The sequence below is a fragment of the Psammomys obesus genome, unplaced genomic scaffold (genome assembly GCF_907164565.1).
Source record: "Psammomys obesus unplaced genomic scaffold, mPsaObe1.curated_primary_1811, whole genome shotgun sequence".
Lineage (NCBI taxonomy): Eukaryota > Metazoa > Chordata > Mammalia > Rodentia > Muridae > Psammomys > Psammomys obesus.
The window spans coordinates 3,722,613-3,740,231 of record NW_026585643.1 but is presented as its reverse complement, the minus strand read 5'-3'; the positions used below and the strand labels follow the sequence as shown (position 1 = coordinate 3,740,231).

The 17,619-nt window shown below is 40.1% G+C and overlaps 1 protein-coding gene across 6 annotated transcripts in view; it reads left to right on the top strand.

Annotated features, from left to right (window-relative positions):
- The window catches only part of Zdhhc20 (zinc finger DHHC-type palmitoyltransferase 20), a 57,213-nt gene that overhangs the window by 30,368 nt on the left and 9,226 nt on the right, over positions 1 to 17,619 (top strand). For 4 of the 6 annotated variants that reach the window (XM_055617060.1, XM_055617051.1, XM_055617093.1 and 1 more), the window contains exons 5-10: positions 2,918 to 2,987; positions 3,969 to 4,001; positions 4,765 to 4,885; positions 9,245 to 9,280; positions 11,294 to 11,426; positions 15,951 to 16,077. In XM_055617060.1, coding sequence (XP_055473035.1) covers positions 2,918 to 2,987; positions 3,969 to 4,001; positions 4,765 to 4,885; positions 9,245 to 9,280; positions 11,294 to 11,426; positions 15,951 to 16,077 — 520 coding nt within the window. The remainder of the gene's footprint in view (positions 1 to 2,917; positions 2,988 to 3,968; positions 4,002 to 4,764; positions 4,886 to 9,244; positions 9,281 to 11,293; positions 11,427 to 15,950; positions 16,078 to 17,619) is intronic. The other 2 variants (XM_055617069.1, XM_055617084.1) reach the window with 1 other exon arrangement.

Sequence of the window (17,619 nt, the reverse complement as noted above, 5' to 3'; positions counted from 1 at the left end):
GGGCATGCACCATTTCGGACTTCAAAAACGTTGGGTTTTGTGCATGAATGCTAGGCTAGCACTCTTGCCGTCTGCGCCACCCTCAGCCTCTAATTCCTTCTCTTTTCTCAGGTGTTTGTAAAGCTAGACTACTCTTTACCGTCTGCTGGCACTGTCTACTGTGCTGTGTATTTTGTTGAGTCTGTTAGTCCCTAGAATATGGAGTGTATAAGCTTCACAAAGCAGGGATTTTGCTTAAAGTACCTGGTGCATAGTTAGTGATCAGTATCTTTTAAACAATTGAATGTGAACTGGCCCATCCCGCGGGCTAGTCGAACAGGGAAAGAGGGAGTGGAAATTGGGGGACAGAGACGCGAAGAATGGACACAAGACAGATTCCTGATCAAGTCTCAGTTTACTGAACGTGCAAACAACACTTATAAAGCAAAGGGTACAAGCAAATTTTTTTCACAGTAACAACACATCTGTGCCACCTGGCATGGCATGCAGGAATTCACTCAAGGTTACACAAAGTCCGTTGTCTGGTTCTCAAGGTTGCAGGGAACTTGCTATCTACTTCTCAGGCTCAGAGCACACTGCCTGCAGAGACCGCCAAGGACAGTCTCTGAGAAATGGAACTATGAATAAGACCCACATCTGCCAAGGCCAGGAGGCAGAATTCCAATTACCAGACTCCTTCAGTGAACTAGGCAATAGCCATCAGAGAGATGCAAATCAAAACAACCCTGAGATTTCACCTTACACCTATCAGAATGGCTAAGATCAAAAACTCAAGTGACAACACATGCTGGAGAGGTTGTGGAGAAAGGGAAACCCTCCTCCATTGCTGGTAGGAATGTAAACTGGTATAATCACTTTGGAGATCAATCTGGCACTTTCTCAGACAGTTAGGAATAGTGCTAACTCAAGATCCAGCTATACCACTCCTAGGCATATATCCAAAACATGCTCAAGTACACAACAAGGACATTTGCTCAACCATGTTCATAGCAGCTTTATTTGTAATAGCCAGAACCTGGAAACAACCCAGATGTCCCTCAACGGAGGAATGGATACAGAAATTATGGTGCTTTTACACAATGGACTACTACTCAGCAATTAAAAAGAAGGAAATCATGGAATTTGCAGGCAAATCGTGGGACCAAGAAAAGATTATTCTGAGTGAGGTATCCCAGAAGGAGAAAGACACACATGGTATATACTCACTCATATAGTCCTATAAGATATGATAAATATAATGAAATCTATACACCTAAAGAAGATAAATAAGAAAGAGGAGTAAGATGATCAATCCTCACTTAGAAAGACAAATGGGATGGACATTGAACGCAGGAGAAAACAAGTAACAGGACGTTAGCCTACCACAGAGCGCCTCTGAAAGACTCTACCTAGCAGTATACCAAAGCAGATACTGAAACTCATAACCAAACCTTCGGCAGGGTGCAGGGAATCATATAGAAGAAGAGGGAGTTAGTATGACCTGGAGAGGACAGGAGCTCCACAAGGACCAAATATATCTGGGCACAGGGGTCTTTTCTGAGACTGTTTCTCCAACCAAGGACCATGTATGGATATAACCTAGAACCCCTGCTCGGATGTAGCCCATGGTAGCTCAGTATCCAAGTGGGTACTCTAGTAAGGGGAAAAGGGACTATTTCTGACATGAACTCAATGGCTGGCTCTTTGACCTCCCTGCAAGGGAGGAGCAGCCCTGCTAGGCCACAGAGGAGGACTTTGCAACCAGTCCTGAAGATACCTGATAAACCAGGATCAGATGAAAGGGCCTCAAGGAGGTCCTCCCGTATCAGTGGACTTGGAAAGGGGCAAGGAGGAGATGAGGAAGGGAAGGTAGGATTGGGAGGGAATGAGGGAGCGGGTTACAGCTGGGATACAAAGTTAATAAACTGTAACTAATATTTAAAAAAGAAAAAAGAAATTTGGAAAGTTTATTAAGATTTATTTATTTTATTATGTATGCAATGCTCTATCTGTATATACACTTGCATGCCAGAAGAGGACACCAGACCTCATTATAGAACGTTGTGAGCCACCATGTGATTGCTGGGAATTGAACTCAGGACCTCTGAAAGAGCAGCCACTGTTTTTAACCTCTGAGCCATCTTTCCAGCTGTGAAGTTTTTGTTATTCCAGAAATGAATTGTCAATGGTCTATGTTAGGGATGAATGCAGGCAGAAGATATTGTGAGAACCTGTAAATAAAGCTGCTTCAAAACTTTAGTTTCAAAACTTTAGAACCAGAATGCCTTAAGATGCCTCTACATACCCTGATGATCTTTTATAGACCCTGCTGTAGTCAACAAGCACTGGGGTTGGAACTCAGTGGACCTCTTGATTTCTGGCCTGATTCTGTTCTTCATCTTGGTGTTTGGCCTTCTCTGCAAGTCACTTACTTTGGATCTACTTTATTTAGTTTGAAAACTTCTGGAAGGATACATTATTAGGTCCTTTTTCTCTTAATATTTTATTTGAGAAACTCTGGTGCATTTTGGTAGTCTTAATCACTGTCAGTTTCCAAAGTATATTTGAAAAATTAAGCTTTTGTAAATCATGCTTACAAACTGTTTAGTTAGGTTTTTATTGCTGTGAAGAGACACCATGACCAAGGCAACTCTTACAAAGGAAAACATTTAATTAGGTCTGCCTTACAGTTTCAGAGGTTTAGTCCATTATAATGGAAGAAAGCTTGGTAGCAGTAATGAATGAGCCACTAGGCCTGGTTTTGAGCTTCTGAGACTCAAATCCTACCTCCTGGTGACACACTTCCTTCAAAAAAGCCACACCTACTCCAATAAGGTCACACCTCTTAATAGTGCAACTCCCTATGGACCTATGGGAGCCATTCTTATTCAAACCACCACACATGCCTTTGACTTTCCTTATTTTTTTCTCTCTCTAGCTATCCGATATTGTGAAAAATGTCAGTTGATTAAACCTGATCGGGCCCATCACTGCTCAGCCTGTGACAGGTGAGTGTTTCGCAGTTTGCTTTCCTTTAGCCCTAACCTAGAACTTGGTGATAGAGGGACATTTTACATACTTATTCCTGTTTAGCAAAACCATTTCATCCTTGCCTATTCTTTGCTATGGATGTAGAACTATCATTCATTAATGCTTGTAAGCCAGAATATACTAGAAGAAATCTTTAATAAGTGTCTCTGCTAGTTGAGTAGAATTTTAACCTTAAGTATGCTTTCTGTCCTTATGCTTAATGTAATGTTAATGAGCCAGTGGTTATTAACCTCCTTGTAAAATGTGATTACCTCCTGGATTAAAGAGGCTGTAATGATATTTTCTTGTTTTTAGTAGTAATGTTCAGTGTTGATACTAAAACAAGTCACTGAAGTAAATTCTATAATTGTTTTCAGCTGCCGTTTGTAATCCTGTTTTCATGTGAGACAGTGATGTGACCAGCTGTGTAACTTCTTGAGTGTTAGGTTTATCGTTCTTACTTTATTTGTGAGATCTGTAAGTCTCACTTTCGACATGTACACTGGTGGGGGGAAAGTTTGGTTTTGCCTTGATGTTCTTTGTGATAAAAATATCGTAGTGATCACCACGGGAAAACTTGATGTTAAAGAATTCAGGCATGTGACCTTCTCTGGCGTGCTCACTTCTGAGGATTGATACTTTTGATCAGCACATGCTCCTAATACTAGAAGCCCTCTGTTTCTCTGCTTATCTGATGTTTTAACTGGACCTTTCTAAAGTCCCAAGAGTCATCTCCACATACGAATAGTAAGATTCATTTGGTCTGGTGCAGTGAGCCAGATATGATTAACTGACTTCACAGTGTAAAAAACTTTGGAGGTGCTTATGGAATACCAGAAGTTACCTGGTGTTTCTAGGTTGCTTCTCTAAGATTTGATTTTAAGGGGATATTTTTAAGTTCAGTAAAATAATGAAAAATTGGGATTTTCTGTATGACTGTTCTTATGCTTACTTTCTAGATGTGTTCTTAAGATGGATCATCACTGTCCGTGGTATGTATGAAAAATAGTGGAAATTGCTTAAACCAAGGGATTTGGGGTTAGCATCAGAAGTAGGAAATTGAGAATGATTTTTTTTTTTTTTTTTTTTTTTAGTAATTTTTTTTTTCTCCTGCAGCTGGTGTTTAAATCCAGGGTCCCCACACATTTTAAGCATGTGCTGTCTATGACTAAGACCATATACCCAGCTCCCCATTATTCCTGTGTTTGAGTTCAATTTAATTACTACATTTGAGCTCAATTAAATTACTAATACACACATATGCACGCATATATGTGTGTGTGTATATAGATATATATAGATAGATATATATATGGACATTTGTATTTTTTCCTTTAAAATATCTTCTAACAAATACATAATTCAGATGTTGTATGTCAAAAGTTAATATTTCAGTTGCGAAATCTGTATAAGTTAATTAAAAACACATCTGTGGTTAAGATACTGTTTTCTTCCTCTTATTTGACCTATTTCCAAGTAAGGGCGATGTAAGCTTTCTGGCCCTTTTCCTTTCCCCCCTTATGACTAAGGCAGGCATTAATTTAGTATCTTAACTATATCTATAAGCTCAGTATTGTTAGGAATATCCCCATTTTTGTACAAGTGCAGGATTTTCACATCTTACAGAGCTAAGTTGTTTCATTAGACAGCCCCTACACCCTCCTTCTACCAGCCCTGAGACCCCATTTTGCTTTCTGTTTCTGCATAGCTGTGATTTGTCTTATCTTTATAATGTTACTTTCTGTATTTTTCTAGGGTGAATAACTGTGTGGGATTTACTAATTACAAATTCTTCATGCTGTTTTTGTTGTATTCTCTACTATATTGCCTTTTTGTGGCTACAACAGTTTTAGAGTATTTTATAAAATTTTGGACGGTAAGCCTTTTTTTCTCTTAAGCATATGTAAAAGATGTTTAAAGATATATATGTGTAAATATATATGTATATTTTTAAAGTAGATTTGCTTAGATTTTATAATAGCTCAGAGAGGACTACATTTTCCTTCATATAAATTGCATGTATATTTTTAAATAAGTGTATATAACATAGGCTATAGGTGCCCAGACTGTTTTAAAGCAGTCAATGGTTTCACTTGGTTTGACAAGACTCACTGCATTTTTGCAGTCAGTGACGCCTTTGGGCCTAGAAAAACACTTGTTTCCTGTCTAGATACATTTTTTTTTCAGAATTAAAAAAAAAGACTTATTTTTATTTTTATTTTATGCATATGTTTGCCGTGTACATCTGTGCAGCACGTGTATGTCTGGTTCCTGCAGAGACCAGAAGAGGGTGTTGGTCCCCTGGAACTGGAGTTACAGAAGATTGTGAGCCAGCATATATAGTGGGAGTTGAACCTGGGTCCTCTGCAAGAGCAGCCAGTGCTCTTAACAGCTGAATGATCTCTCCAGCCCCATCTTCTCAGATTTTTTTAAAAGAGCAAATAGTTAAAAATAATCAAATATAATCAACAAGGGACTAAAGTTTGGTTTATCTGTGTGAGGGAAGTATGTAGAAACAAGCAGCTCTGTATGGCGAATGACTGGGAAGGGACCTGTAAGGTATATTGTGAGGAAGGAACAAGGCACAGATGAGTGCAGATAGTACATGATGGTGTCTGAGGGAGAGTAACCTGCCAGCATGTCCTGTATGCCTGTACGGAAATGTTAGTGCTCACTGCTACGAGGGATCGCCGGGAGAAGAGACATGCTTGTTCCCAGGTTTTTTAGGATACTGGGAACCATATACAAACGCTCATCTATTCAGAATACAGAATCAAGGTAAAGCCTTTTTAATGTGGGAAAAATAACTACAAACAGGAAAAGAACTCCATCTGAGAAGCAGTGTGGAGAACTGTTTCATTAGTAGTATTTCCTGAGTATTTGATTTTTATATGTCAGTGTGCTATTTGTATCATTTAGAAGTAGCTTTAAAATACATTAAAACTTCACTTTCATTAAAATTGTAAATAACTGATACTCTTGATCTCTATTGAGGTAACATCCCTCAATGTTACCAGCCCTATTATATGTAGGCTCAGTCCTGATTGTCATACTGCTGAACCCAGGACCCAGTCTTCAATTGATAATCACTGACATACCAAGCTGTCATAAAAATGAACTTTTCAAATCTGCTTTTCTCTTTCCATGGTGTCTCTCCATGCTTACCTAATGTAATGGGAATAGAATCTGCACCAGTCAGATTAAAGTCAGGCTAAAGAGTTGTCATCTCTGAGTTCTTGTTTGTCTTCTGGTGCCCAGGTCTAGAATCAGGTAGATCTACACAACTGAATATTTCTATAATTTAAGCTCCACGAGGCAAGAAATTTTGTTTTTTTCATCAGTAGAACATCTAGGATCTTGCCCGGCACAGAACACAGTAGGTGTTTAGTAAATGTGCTTCCTAAGTGGTAAACTAGCCAAAGGAAGCTAGCTTAGATTGCTCTTCCCTTTGTGAAGGTTGGAGTTATACTTACTCTACAGAATTGATGGGTTAATGTAAGCATGTAAGTGAAAAGCATCCAGTATATGTCTGTCTGTGTTTGAGGCAAGGTCTTAAGTTGGGCAGTCTGTTCTCAAAGTCAGCATGTAGCCTAAGCTCAAGTCAGGCCTCTTGCCTTACCTTTTGAGATGTCTTTGGTGTTTTGTTTTGTTTTTTCTCATTCCTCTTTCAACCATGTCTATTTCCTGGTGTCTTGTCTCTCCTTTCTTAAGTGCAGCACTGTTGAATGAAGTACCTAACTTTGCTCTGCAGGTGTAAGACTGTTTATTAGTCATTGCTATATCTTTTATGAGCTCTATTTTTGTTCGTCATCTATTTTTTCTGGTAGATTTTTGTTTCCATAGGGGCGATACTAATGTTTATTCCTGACCTTGGTATTGATGAGACTTTAATAAAATATAGAAATAACCAGTTATAAAAGCAAAGTTCGTAATTTAGGCAGCACTAAAGTTGATACTTTATCCTACCCGGAGCCACTGTGCATCTGTTCCTGTGTCCTGTTCTCTGTTGTCTGAGACATGTTTGCCTGGGCCAAGGCCATGGAGACCAGCCTCCGCCACACAGCACAGCAAAGGCGCCAAGTGGAAAGGCAGTCCCAGAGCTCATGACCCTGACATGCTCATCTTTAGAGCTTGGCTTCTTGAAGATTTTCATCTTCCTCTGACTCTGGCTGCAGAATTTCCATTCACATTTTGGCTTATATCTTCTGAACATGTTTTGTTTTGTTTTTGTCAAAATATTCTATTTTTTTTTAAAGCTCGTGTTTATATTTCTAGATGCTGTCTGTTACTATGTGCACATAAAACCCCACTCATTTTAAGTAAAATTCTTTAAAATGTGTGCTCTTAAACTTCCTATATGTCTGGCAAAGTGACACATGCCATCAATCCCAGCACTCAGGTGATCACCAGCAGAACAGGTGATCTCTGATCTACAGAGTCAGTTCCAGAAGAATTAGAGCTTCACGTGAGACCTTGTCTCAAAAACAAAACAAAAACACAAACAAACAAAAACAAATGCCAAAAAAAATAAATGAAAAGGTTTCTGCTCAGTGATAGAGTGAGCATAAAAGCCGTGCTCCCTCAGCAGCATAAGGGAGAGGCAGCCCCACCCTCTCCTGAGGTATTTTCCTATGGACTTCCACAGAAAGGAGTGAAGTCCATGCTTCAGAGCAGTGGCTTTGGGGGTCCAGTGACTGTTGCATGGGGGTCGCTCTTCAGGTACCCTCCATATCAGATATTCACATTGTGATTCACACCAGTAGCAAGTTACAGTGATAAAGTCCCAGTGAAAAGACTTTTATGGTTGGGGTCACCGCAATAACTGTGGAACTGTATTAAAGGGTCTCAGCATTTGGAAGGTTGAAAAGCACTGCTTTAGAGTTAGCACTGGCATTGAGAGGAAGATGTGCACAGGAAAAAAAATAGTGCACACTCAAGGCATGGCTGTGGGTTTCTCCAGAGTTAGATAGCCTTTCCATGGTTGTTAATGGTTTTGTGGCTAAGTTACATTGTTTGAAAGATTTAATCTACAAGAGTCAAAGATGAAGCAAAGTTCAAAAGTTAAGAGTATGATTAGTAAAACAGAACTGAACTAGCTTAGTTATTTCTCTTAAAGAATATACTTTTATGAGTTCGAGGCCAGCCTAGTTTCCAAAACCAGTTGTAGGCCAGCCAGGGCTACATAGTAAGACCTTGCCTCTAAAGCCAAAATGAAATCTTAAAGTGGTTTTGGGGTGAATATTTTTTTAGGCTTATCACTGACAGAAGAATGCTAATACAGTTAAATTCAAGGTCACAAACATTGTGTCCAAAATATGCATAGTTCTTAACATCTTTGTTTGAGACATGAGACAAGTGTCTGTAGGCAGTGTGGGCTTTATTAGTTGTGTAATGTTTCTGGATGCTCAGTAGGAGATGCAAACTGTACCACAGGTTTAAGTAGCTGATTCCTTCATTTCTCTGGGGTGCTTGAGATGGAGTAGATTGCATATTAAAATGAGTGGACAAGATGGGCCTCACTGTGAAGGGATGATTTGAGACAAGACAGAAGAGAATTGGTAGATGTCCGAGGAAAGACCATGTAAGCCAAAGCAATCTATAGGCATCACCAGAGTGTTTGAGCTACAAAGGGAACTTCCCCTACTCTAGGGGAACTTTTGGTAGCTAGATTAGACTGGAATGATAGCCAGGATACCAGTAGGGCCAAGTGACAAAGGGGCCTTAGAGATCTCTTGTGTTAGGAGGAATGTATCTATCTCCAGTAAAATGGGAAGAAAAGAGTAGCACGATGTGAATTGAAAAAGGTTCTGATTGCTGAGCTGAGATCCAGTGGGCAGAGCCTGCCCAGCTGCCATATTGGAGGCTACCATTGTTACACAGCCGAAACAGGCAGGAGCTGAGTCATTAGGTCTCATTTCTGGAGCCACTAATCAACCAGAAGGCACAGAATTACAGATGTGCATGCTAAATGTTTTATTTTCTTCTTTTAGACACAAGTTTCTTGTATAATTGGGTGGAAATGTGCATGTTTACAGGGTCTCTGAGATGTATTTGAAGAGCTAAATATTTTTACATGCATTTTTTTTAATTACTATTTTTTTTGGAAAACGTAAACCCGAAATTAAAGGGCAGCTTCTTATATTCCTTCTAAATGCACATAACTGATAAAGCCTAGTTTTCAAGATAAGTTTTTATAAAAGTAATTTTCTTAACATATTGTCTCTGTTTGCACAAGCTTTGCCGCAGGAAATCTACAGAAAATTGCCCAAAGGTAAAATGATTCATTGCCATGACGTTCTCATAACCTCTTCACAGAGTCAATAATTGCAGTGAAAATTTGCTTAGTCACTATGTTTTATATGTATAGTGGTTCCTCTGAAAAAAAAAGTAAAAATCAGAATAATGCAGGGTTGTGGGGGAGATGTTCAAAGGTAAAGTCCCCAGGTTCAATCTGTCAAAGTCGTGTGTGTGTGTGTGTGTGTGTGTGTGTGTGTGTGTGTGTGTGTTATATGTTTATATGTGTGTATGCACATGAGTGTACAAGTGCTCACATATGTGGGAAGCCATAACAGGATGTTAGATATCCTCCTCCGCCAGTTGCACCTTAATGCCTTGAGACAGGGCCTCTCACTGACCAGAAGCTTCCTGGCCAGCAAGCCTTCCTGATCTGCTTCTCTCCCCGCCCTTACAAGGGTTCAGTAGCCATTCCTCTGGCTTATGTGAGTGCTGGAGGTCTCAACTCAGGCCTTTGGGCTTCCAGAACATATGCGTTTACCCACCCAGCCATCCTCCTAACCCCTGTCAGACACTTTTGGTTTTAAATTATAGATGTGTGTATAATGTGCATACATGCGTACAGGCTCATGTGGGGGTCAGAGCTTAACTTTGCAAGTCAGTTTTCCTTCCGTCGTACGTTCTTTTCAGGATGTTTGGCTTGACCAGTAAGCCCTCTGAGCCTGCTTACTGGTCCTTTGGTCAGAAACTTAAAAAAAAAAAAAAGTGTGTGTGTGGTTGGTCTCCCACCCACTCCCTTTTTGAGACAGGGTCTCTCCATGTAATCCTGTGTATCTTGGAGCTTGGTATGTAGACCAGGCCGCTTTGGACTGAAAGATTGTCCTGCCTCTGCCTCCTAAGTGCTCCTAAAGGTGTGTGTCACCGTGCCCAGCCCATTAAATAGTTTCTAAATTAAGTAGGGCAACCTGTTGTGTAAGACTAGAAGACTTACGCAGTTTTTGAAACAGTCTCAGGTATCTACCCAAGATGACCTTGAACTTACTGAGTAGTCACAGTACCTTGAATGTCTCCTTCTGATCCTTCTACCTCCATGTCTTGAGTCCTGGAATTACAGGCATGCACTATCATGCCCATTTTCTGTCATGCTGGGACTGAACCTAGGACTTCATACAAGCATTTTTCTGGCTGAACTCCGTCCCCAGCCCCTTTATGGTTTTATTTTAGGAGCAAATATTTAAAGGCTTCTTTGTAGTAATAGCCATATTTCTGTAAGAAGGAATGACAGAAACTGTTCACTCTTTAATACCTTTGGCAACTCTTACCAAATGACAATTACCTACAAAGACTCCCAAGGAAAAGAGACATGGATGAGATGGTGGGCATCATAGCATCTAAGGACATGGATGCCTTGGAGGAGAGACACACAGAAGTAAAACTGAATATATCACATTCCACTTGTTTTTAGAGCATATGTAATCAAGCAACTGCTCTTATGCAAATAGAGTACGGGTGTTCTCTGGATGTTGAGGAAAATCTGAATATGTACATAAGGTATAAAAGAAAGGTGCTAGGGCTGAATTGCTGAGGTTCTTAGATGTTTAAGGACAACTTTTAATGTTTTGTTTATTATTATGTGAATGGGTGGATATTTGCCTGCATTTATATCTGTGCATCACGTGCATATCTGGTGCCCACAGAAGTCAGAATGGGTTGTTGGAGCCCCTAGGGCTGAACTTGGAGACAGCGGTAAGCTGCCATGTGGGTGCCGGGAAGAACAGTCCGTGCTCTCAGCCCTGAGCCATCCTCTGTCTCCGGCTCCTAGGGACAGTTTTTAAATTACTGGACTGATAATGGGGTCAGCCTGCTATGATGGTGCCATCACTTGCTTCTGCAATCATTACTTCAGAATATATGGTCTCATTTTATTACTCTTCATACTTTTTTTTTTTTGTGGATTCAGTCTTTAGGAAGAACCAGATTACAAGTTGCATCTTCAAAGGTTCAATATCCTTATAATTAACCCTTGTTTGTTTTTTTTTCTCCCCCTCAGAATGAACTGACAAATTCGGGTGCAAAATTCCACGTACTGTTCCTTTTCTTTGTGTCTGCAATGTTCTTCGTCAGTGTGCTCTCGCTGTTTAGCTACCATTGCTGGCTAGTTGGAAAAAACAGAACAACAATAGGTAAATAGACTAAAGTATAAGTCTTTTTTTAAGTGACCATAATGGATGTGAAGTCTACTACCCTGTCTACCACAGTCTTTCTATAGAAATAAAAAGTAATTGTGTACTTAAACTGTACTGTGGTGGGTACAGTTGATGTATAAAATGCTTAGACTCACGTTGAAAAGGATTGCAGAAGTGACTAGTATGATTTCAGTAATGTATCATATAGCAAAATTTACAGTGTATAGATTATAAATAAACCAGTTACCTTGTTTATACAGTATTTTTCAAACACTAATCTCTGAATGATAGATTTTCATGCTTAATAGAAGCTCATCATCAGACCCAAACCATTTTAAATCTTTCAGTTTACCTTCTCACTAAGACAGAGCAGCATGCTCATGTGTATTCTTGACCCCCACAGACAGTCTAACTGGCATAGTCTGAGGGCTAGTGCTTACGACATGCTGTCTTAGTGAGGGTTTCTGTTGCTGTGAAGAGAAACTATGACCAGGGCAACACTATAGAGGAAAACATTTAATTGGGGCTGGCTTATAGTTCAGAGCTTTAGTCTGTTATTGTCATGGCAGGAAGCATGGTGGCACATAGGCAGACATAGCTGAGTATCCTATGTCTGGATTGGAAGAGAGAGACACTGGGCCTGGCTTGAGCTTCTGAAACCTCAATGCCCACCCTGTATGACACACTTCCTCCAAGGCCACACCTCCAATAATGCCATTCCCCCTGAGTCTATGGGGCCATTTTCGTTTAGATCACCACACATGTCTTTTTACTTCCATTTTTTTGTTTCATTTGTCAGTGAAATTTAGTGCATAGTATTTTTGCTGCTGGTTTTTTTTTTTTTTTCTTTTCCTGTTTTTCTACTTTTTAAAATAAAAATGCAAAGTTGGAGAAATGGCTTAATAGATAAGGGTGATTGCTGCCAAACTGATAATCTGAGAGATCAGTTTCCAGAACCCACAAGGCAGAAGAGAGAACCAATTCCCACATATGTTCAGCAACATAGAAAAATACTAAATAAGTGGATAAATGCAAAAAGAAATAAGCTTAAAAAAATGGAAAGGAATAATTCAATGAGGTGTTTAGGGTTGTTGTGGCACACACCTTTTTCCTCCCCACTCGGGAGGCTGAGGCTGTGAGGCCATCTTACGTTGCCTAGGAAAACTCACAGATAAGAGAGGGAAAGAGAGGCCCTGTCATCTGAACTGTCATGGCAGCCTCATAACCTTGTTACCATTAATATTTATATAGCAGTTTAAAGTCCGTTTGCCACCCAAAGCCCATGGATTTGCCAGAATTGGAAGGAAACCATTTTAATCTAGAAAAGGCAAGAGATTTGAATGTATATTTTAGTTAGGATATTTGAATTATGTGGTCATCTATGTTCTATTTATGTGACTTTCAGTATAAGGATTTCTCTGCTTCCTTGCCCAGCTCACCCTCTATTGTTAAGCCCTCCTTCAGGTCCATCATGCTTTACTTTTTCCATATAAATAAAATTCCTTATGTCTGTTAAGTAATTTGCTCTCTTTATAAAAGTGTTCTTTCCCGAAGAGAGAGTAAGACCTGGAGAGAACAGGAGCTCCACAAGGACCAGATATATCTGGGCACAGGGGCTTGTCTGAGACTGATTCTCCAACCAGGGACTGTGCATGGATATAACCTAGAACCCCTGCTGGGACGTAGCCCATGGCAGCTTAGTATCCAAGTGGGTACCCTACTAAGGGGAACAGGGACTGTCTCTGGCATGAACTCAGTGGCTAGCTCTTTGGCCTCCCCCACCCTCACCCTGAGGGAGGAGCAGCCTTGCTAGGCCACAGAGGAGGACCTTGCACCTAGTCCTGGTGAGACCTGAGAAGCTAGGGTCAGATGGAAGGGGAGGAGAACCTCCCCTATCAGTGGACTTAGAGAGAGGCAAGGAGGAGATGAGGGAGGGAAGGTGGGATTGGGAGGGAATGAAGAAGGGGGCTATAGCTGGGATACAAAGTAAATAAACTAATTAATATAAAAAAATAAAATAAAATTATATCAAAAAGTGTTCTTTCCCTAGAACTGACTACAATTTGACCTGTTCACAGAGCCTACCTAAACACACACACAGATTTTACATACAAAACCAGAATTCACAACTGTCTGTAACTCCCAGTTCCAGGGAACCCAATGCCTTCTTGGCACCAGGCACACGTGTACACACTCATTCAGGCCAAATATCCATACATTTAAAATAAAATAATTCATTTCAGAGTTGACAAATCTGGTAGTAGTAGGCCAATTTTCCTGACTGGTACTGACCAGCTGGGTCTATGGAGCAGCCATTTGCCACAGACAGCATGCAAATAGTTTAATCTGTTTCTCAGGAAGCTTATTTCTTCTGCTTAGAGTCCGAGTCCCTGTGTGTAAGAGAGTAATGGAGTACCTCAGCTGGGTCAGCTTGAAAGAAGCAGAATCAGGACTTGATTTTGCCTTGTGTTTTTAGAGGTCTCAGTCCTTGTTCCTCTCCTGTACTCTGCTGTCAGGATCCATGTGCTGTGGTACGGAGCATAAAGGCGAGGGAGAGAGAGCTTAAATTCTTTAAGGACATTACCCTTCCCTCCAAGACCTGCTTCCTCCAACAGGGCTTCAGCTCTTGAAGGTTCCACCACCTTCAGGTGGTGCTATGGGTCAGCAGCTAGCCCTTGAGCACCTGTCTGTGGAGACAGTTCAAGTCCAGACCTAACGTCAGGTTTCTAGGCACTCTGCTGTTGCCCTTAAATAATCTTTTTACATTTTTTTTTTTACTAGTGAAAAGCCATTTTATATCATGACTTAGCATGTGCACATATACTTCCAAAATTATATAAATAAGCACACTTTCAAAAAATATCACTAGACATCCTTTGTAATGTCATCTGATATTTTTGTGCAGTGTAGTTCAACCACAGTGAGCTCAAGGCAAACAAAAGACTTCCCTGAGAGTGGAAACGGTGATGGTAAGGTCAGTCGCCCTTCTCAGCTCTTTTCCTTGATAATCTAGTTGTTTGTTTGTTTGTTTGTTGTTGTTTTTTGGGGGGCGGGGGGATGTGGAAGGGTGCAGGGGTTGGTTTTTGAAACAGGGTTTCTCTATGTAGTCCTGGCTGTCCTGGAACCTGCTATATAGGCAAGGTTGTCCTTGAAATCAGAGATCCTCCTGTCAAGTACTAGAACTAAAAGGCATGTGGCACCATGCCCAGCCCTGACCTTCTGTTCTTCCTGTTTTAAGTCCTTCAGATGAAAATGTTTAGAAGCCCCAGGCCAGCTCCTATCTTCTCACCTCTCTAGCCTTCTGTACACGGCTCCTTTTCTTCCTGTCACTGTCAGCCTCCCTTCAGCTTCTGGGGAATGATGTAATGTTCTCAAGATTTGCCTGACAACTCTGCCTGAGACTTTGTCTTTCCTTTAGGTTGCCTTGGTTTTTCTTTGTTTACCCATACTGCCAGCCTGGCTCCACCCTGTCAGCCTGTTAAGATGAGAAACAAGGAAGTGCAAGTTTGCTTGTGATGCCTGTCTTTTGCCTACAGCTCACTTTGTGTCTCTTTGTGTTAAAGCTGTGGTCTGTAATCTACCTCTGCTGTCTCATTGTTCAAGCATGCTGAGTGCTGCCATTTTCATCTACCCTGTCCTCGCCCCCCCCTCCCCCCTCCGCAGACACACAGGACTCTGTCTTACAAAGTTAGCTGCTTTACTTCTGCACTCACAGGGCACAGGACTTTTAGCACTTAGTGGATGTAGGTTTTGCTTGGATCCCAGTACACATGTTGTTAGGAATATGTAGCAGGTTCATCAATAAAGAGGGGACGAGTTCCAATACCTTAAAAGGAAATTGAAATACAATAAATGAAATGATGTGGAATATTCTTGTTAAAGGCTTAGGACCTAGCTCAGTGGAAGAGCACTTGACTAGCATGTGCAAGGGTTCAGTTCCCAGCACCACAAAAATGGAATAAGTCAAAAGGATGATGTCCAGAAATTTTTTCTAAAAGGAAGTACCTGTGAAGGCGTGGCAGCCCACACCTTTAATCTCATACCTGGGAGGCAGAGGCAGGTGGGTCTCTTTGAGTTCAAAGCCAGCCTGATTTACATAAGTTTCAGGATACCCAGAGCTCCGCAGAGAGACCCTGCCCCTAAATAAATGAAAGTAATATTAGGTAATTATTTGGGCCTGTCATTTTAAAGGGTTGAAATAAAAATACTTTCCCCAAGTAAGTCAGAAATTTATCTTTTTAAAAGTAGATTTTTATTTTAATTGACATTGTATATACGCTGAGGTGACACTTTAATACATTGTAGTAGAATAATCAAACCAGGATAATTAGGACATTTGTCATCTCAGATGCTTATCATCCCTGGATATCTTCTGTTACAGCTAAGTTTATAGCTGTCCATGTCAAAGACATTGGCAAGAAAATTAGTATTTTCCATTTTCTTTATAATTTTTAAATAGATAAGACTTACTCATGTATGTATACATGCGTGCGTGTATTTTTGTTTTCCTTTTTTAAACAGAATCATTCCGTGCACCTATGTTCTCTTATGGAATAGATGGAAATGGTTTCTCTCTTGGATGCAGCAAAAATTGGAGACAAGTCTTTGGTGATGAAAAGAAATACTGGCTAGTTCCAGTATTTTCAAGGTAAGTTATGGAGTGTAGGAGTCAACGGTAACCTCTGCTTCTGGCTAAGTATCTTAAATGTACATAAAATCATGTTCTTTTTTTTAAAATTTTGATATAATAAGAATAGCTATACAGTAAAAATATACATCTGAGTGAGAAGTAGAAAAAATAAAAGTAACTCAAAAGAGCTCTTTAAAATGGAAGTAAATCACCTTTAGGAACACAAAAAAAATTATATTTTCATACATTGCAACCCAGAAGTAAGTGTATGTGCAAGTTTTCTTATCTTTTCCTTTTTTTTTTTTTTTTTTTTTTTTTTAAATTTTGAGACAAGAGTCTTACTATGTAGCCCTGGCAGTCCTGGAACTCATAGAGATACTCCTATCTGCCTCCAGAGGGCTGGTATAAAGCTGTGTGCCACCACAGCCAGCTCATCTCTGTTTTCTTACAGACTCCTGAGGTGTAAATAATCCACCAGCTGGAGGCTTTCTCCCTAATCCCAGCTAGTCCAGGCCCTCTGTACAGCAGTCACTACAGAGAAGGAAAACAATTTGCAAGTGAATTGCCAAGTCTGTAAAATCTGTAGTTGTACTGGGTGGAGCCTAGAATCCCAGAATTTGGACCACTGAGGCAGGAGGACTGTCGTGAGTTTGAACCCAGTAGGATTTCTATAGTCATATAGTCAGACCTTGTCTCAAAAAGGGGTCAGGGGAATTGTAGGGTCTTTAGTTAATTGCTTGCCTCCTTTTGTTTATTTTTTGTTTGTTTATTGTTGGTGTAGAGTTCTAGGTGTTGCTTCACTGTCTTCTGGCTTGCCTTATTTTCTGCTGACTAGGCTATAATCACCCTATTTTTTTCACTCTGTCTTCTCTGGATATGTTTAAGACTTCTGTTAATCATTACTTTTTGTTAATCACAAAAATTTTATTGTGATAAGATTTAATGTAGCTTTTTCAAGGTTTCTTTTGTTTGGGATTAGTTGAAGTTAGGGGTTTTTGTTTGATTGGTTGGTTTTGGTTTGGGTTTTTTTGTTGTTTGGTTGGTTTGTATTTTATTGTTTTCAGTCAGGGTCTTATAGCTCAAACTGGCCTTAGCATCCTGATCTTCCCTCCTGTCTCCCAAGTGTTAGAATCACAAGTGTGCACCACCATGCCCAGCTGGTTGAGTCTGTCTCTGGCTTTGTAGTTCTCATCAGTCGGGAATTGCTAAGCAGTGTCTCTTTTGTCTCCTCCACACCCCTTCCGGGCCTACATGGAGCAAAGCCCTTGCTTCCTACAGCTCTGTGATACTGTTTGCTCTTGTCTTTTGTATGTGTTTCATTTTCTGTAATCCTTCTTGCTATATATTCAAGTCTACTCTTTTGGCTGTACTTTGTTGTCGCATGTTTCCAGTGAAGAGTTTCTATTCCTCTTGAATGAAATGCATACTGTCTGATTATAAGGTTATTTTCTCTCATCAGGAAACTCATAAATGGAGTAGATTCCCCCTGTTTTTTGTTTTTTTTTTTTTTTTTTTTTTTTTTTTTTTTTTTTTTTTTTTTTTTTTTTTTTTTTTTTTTTT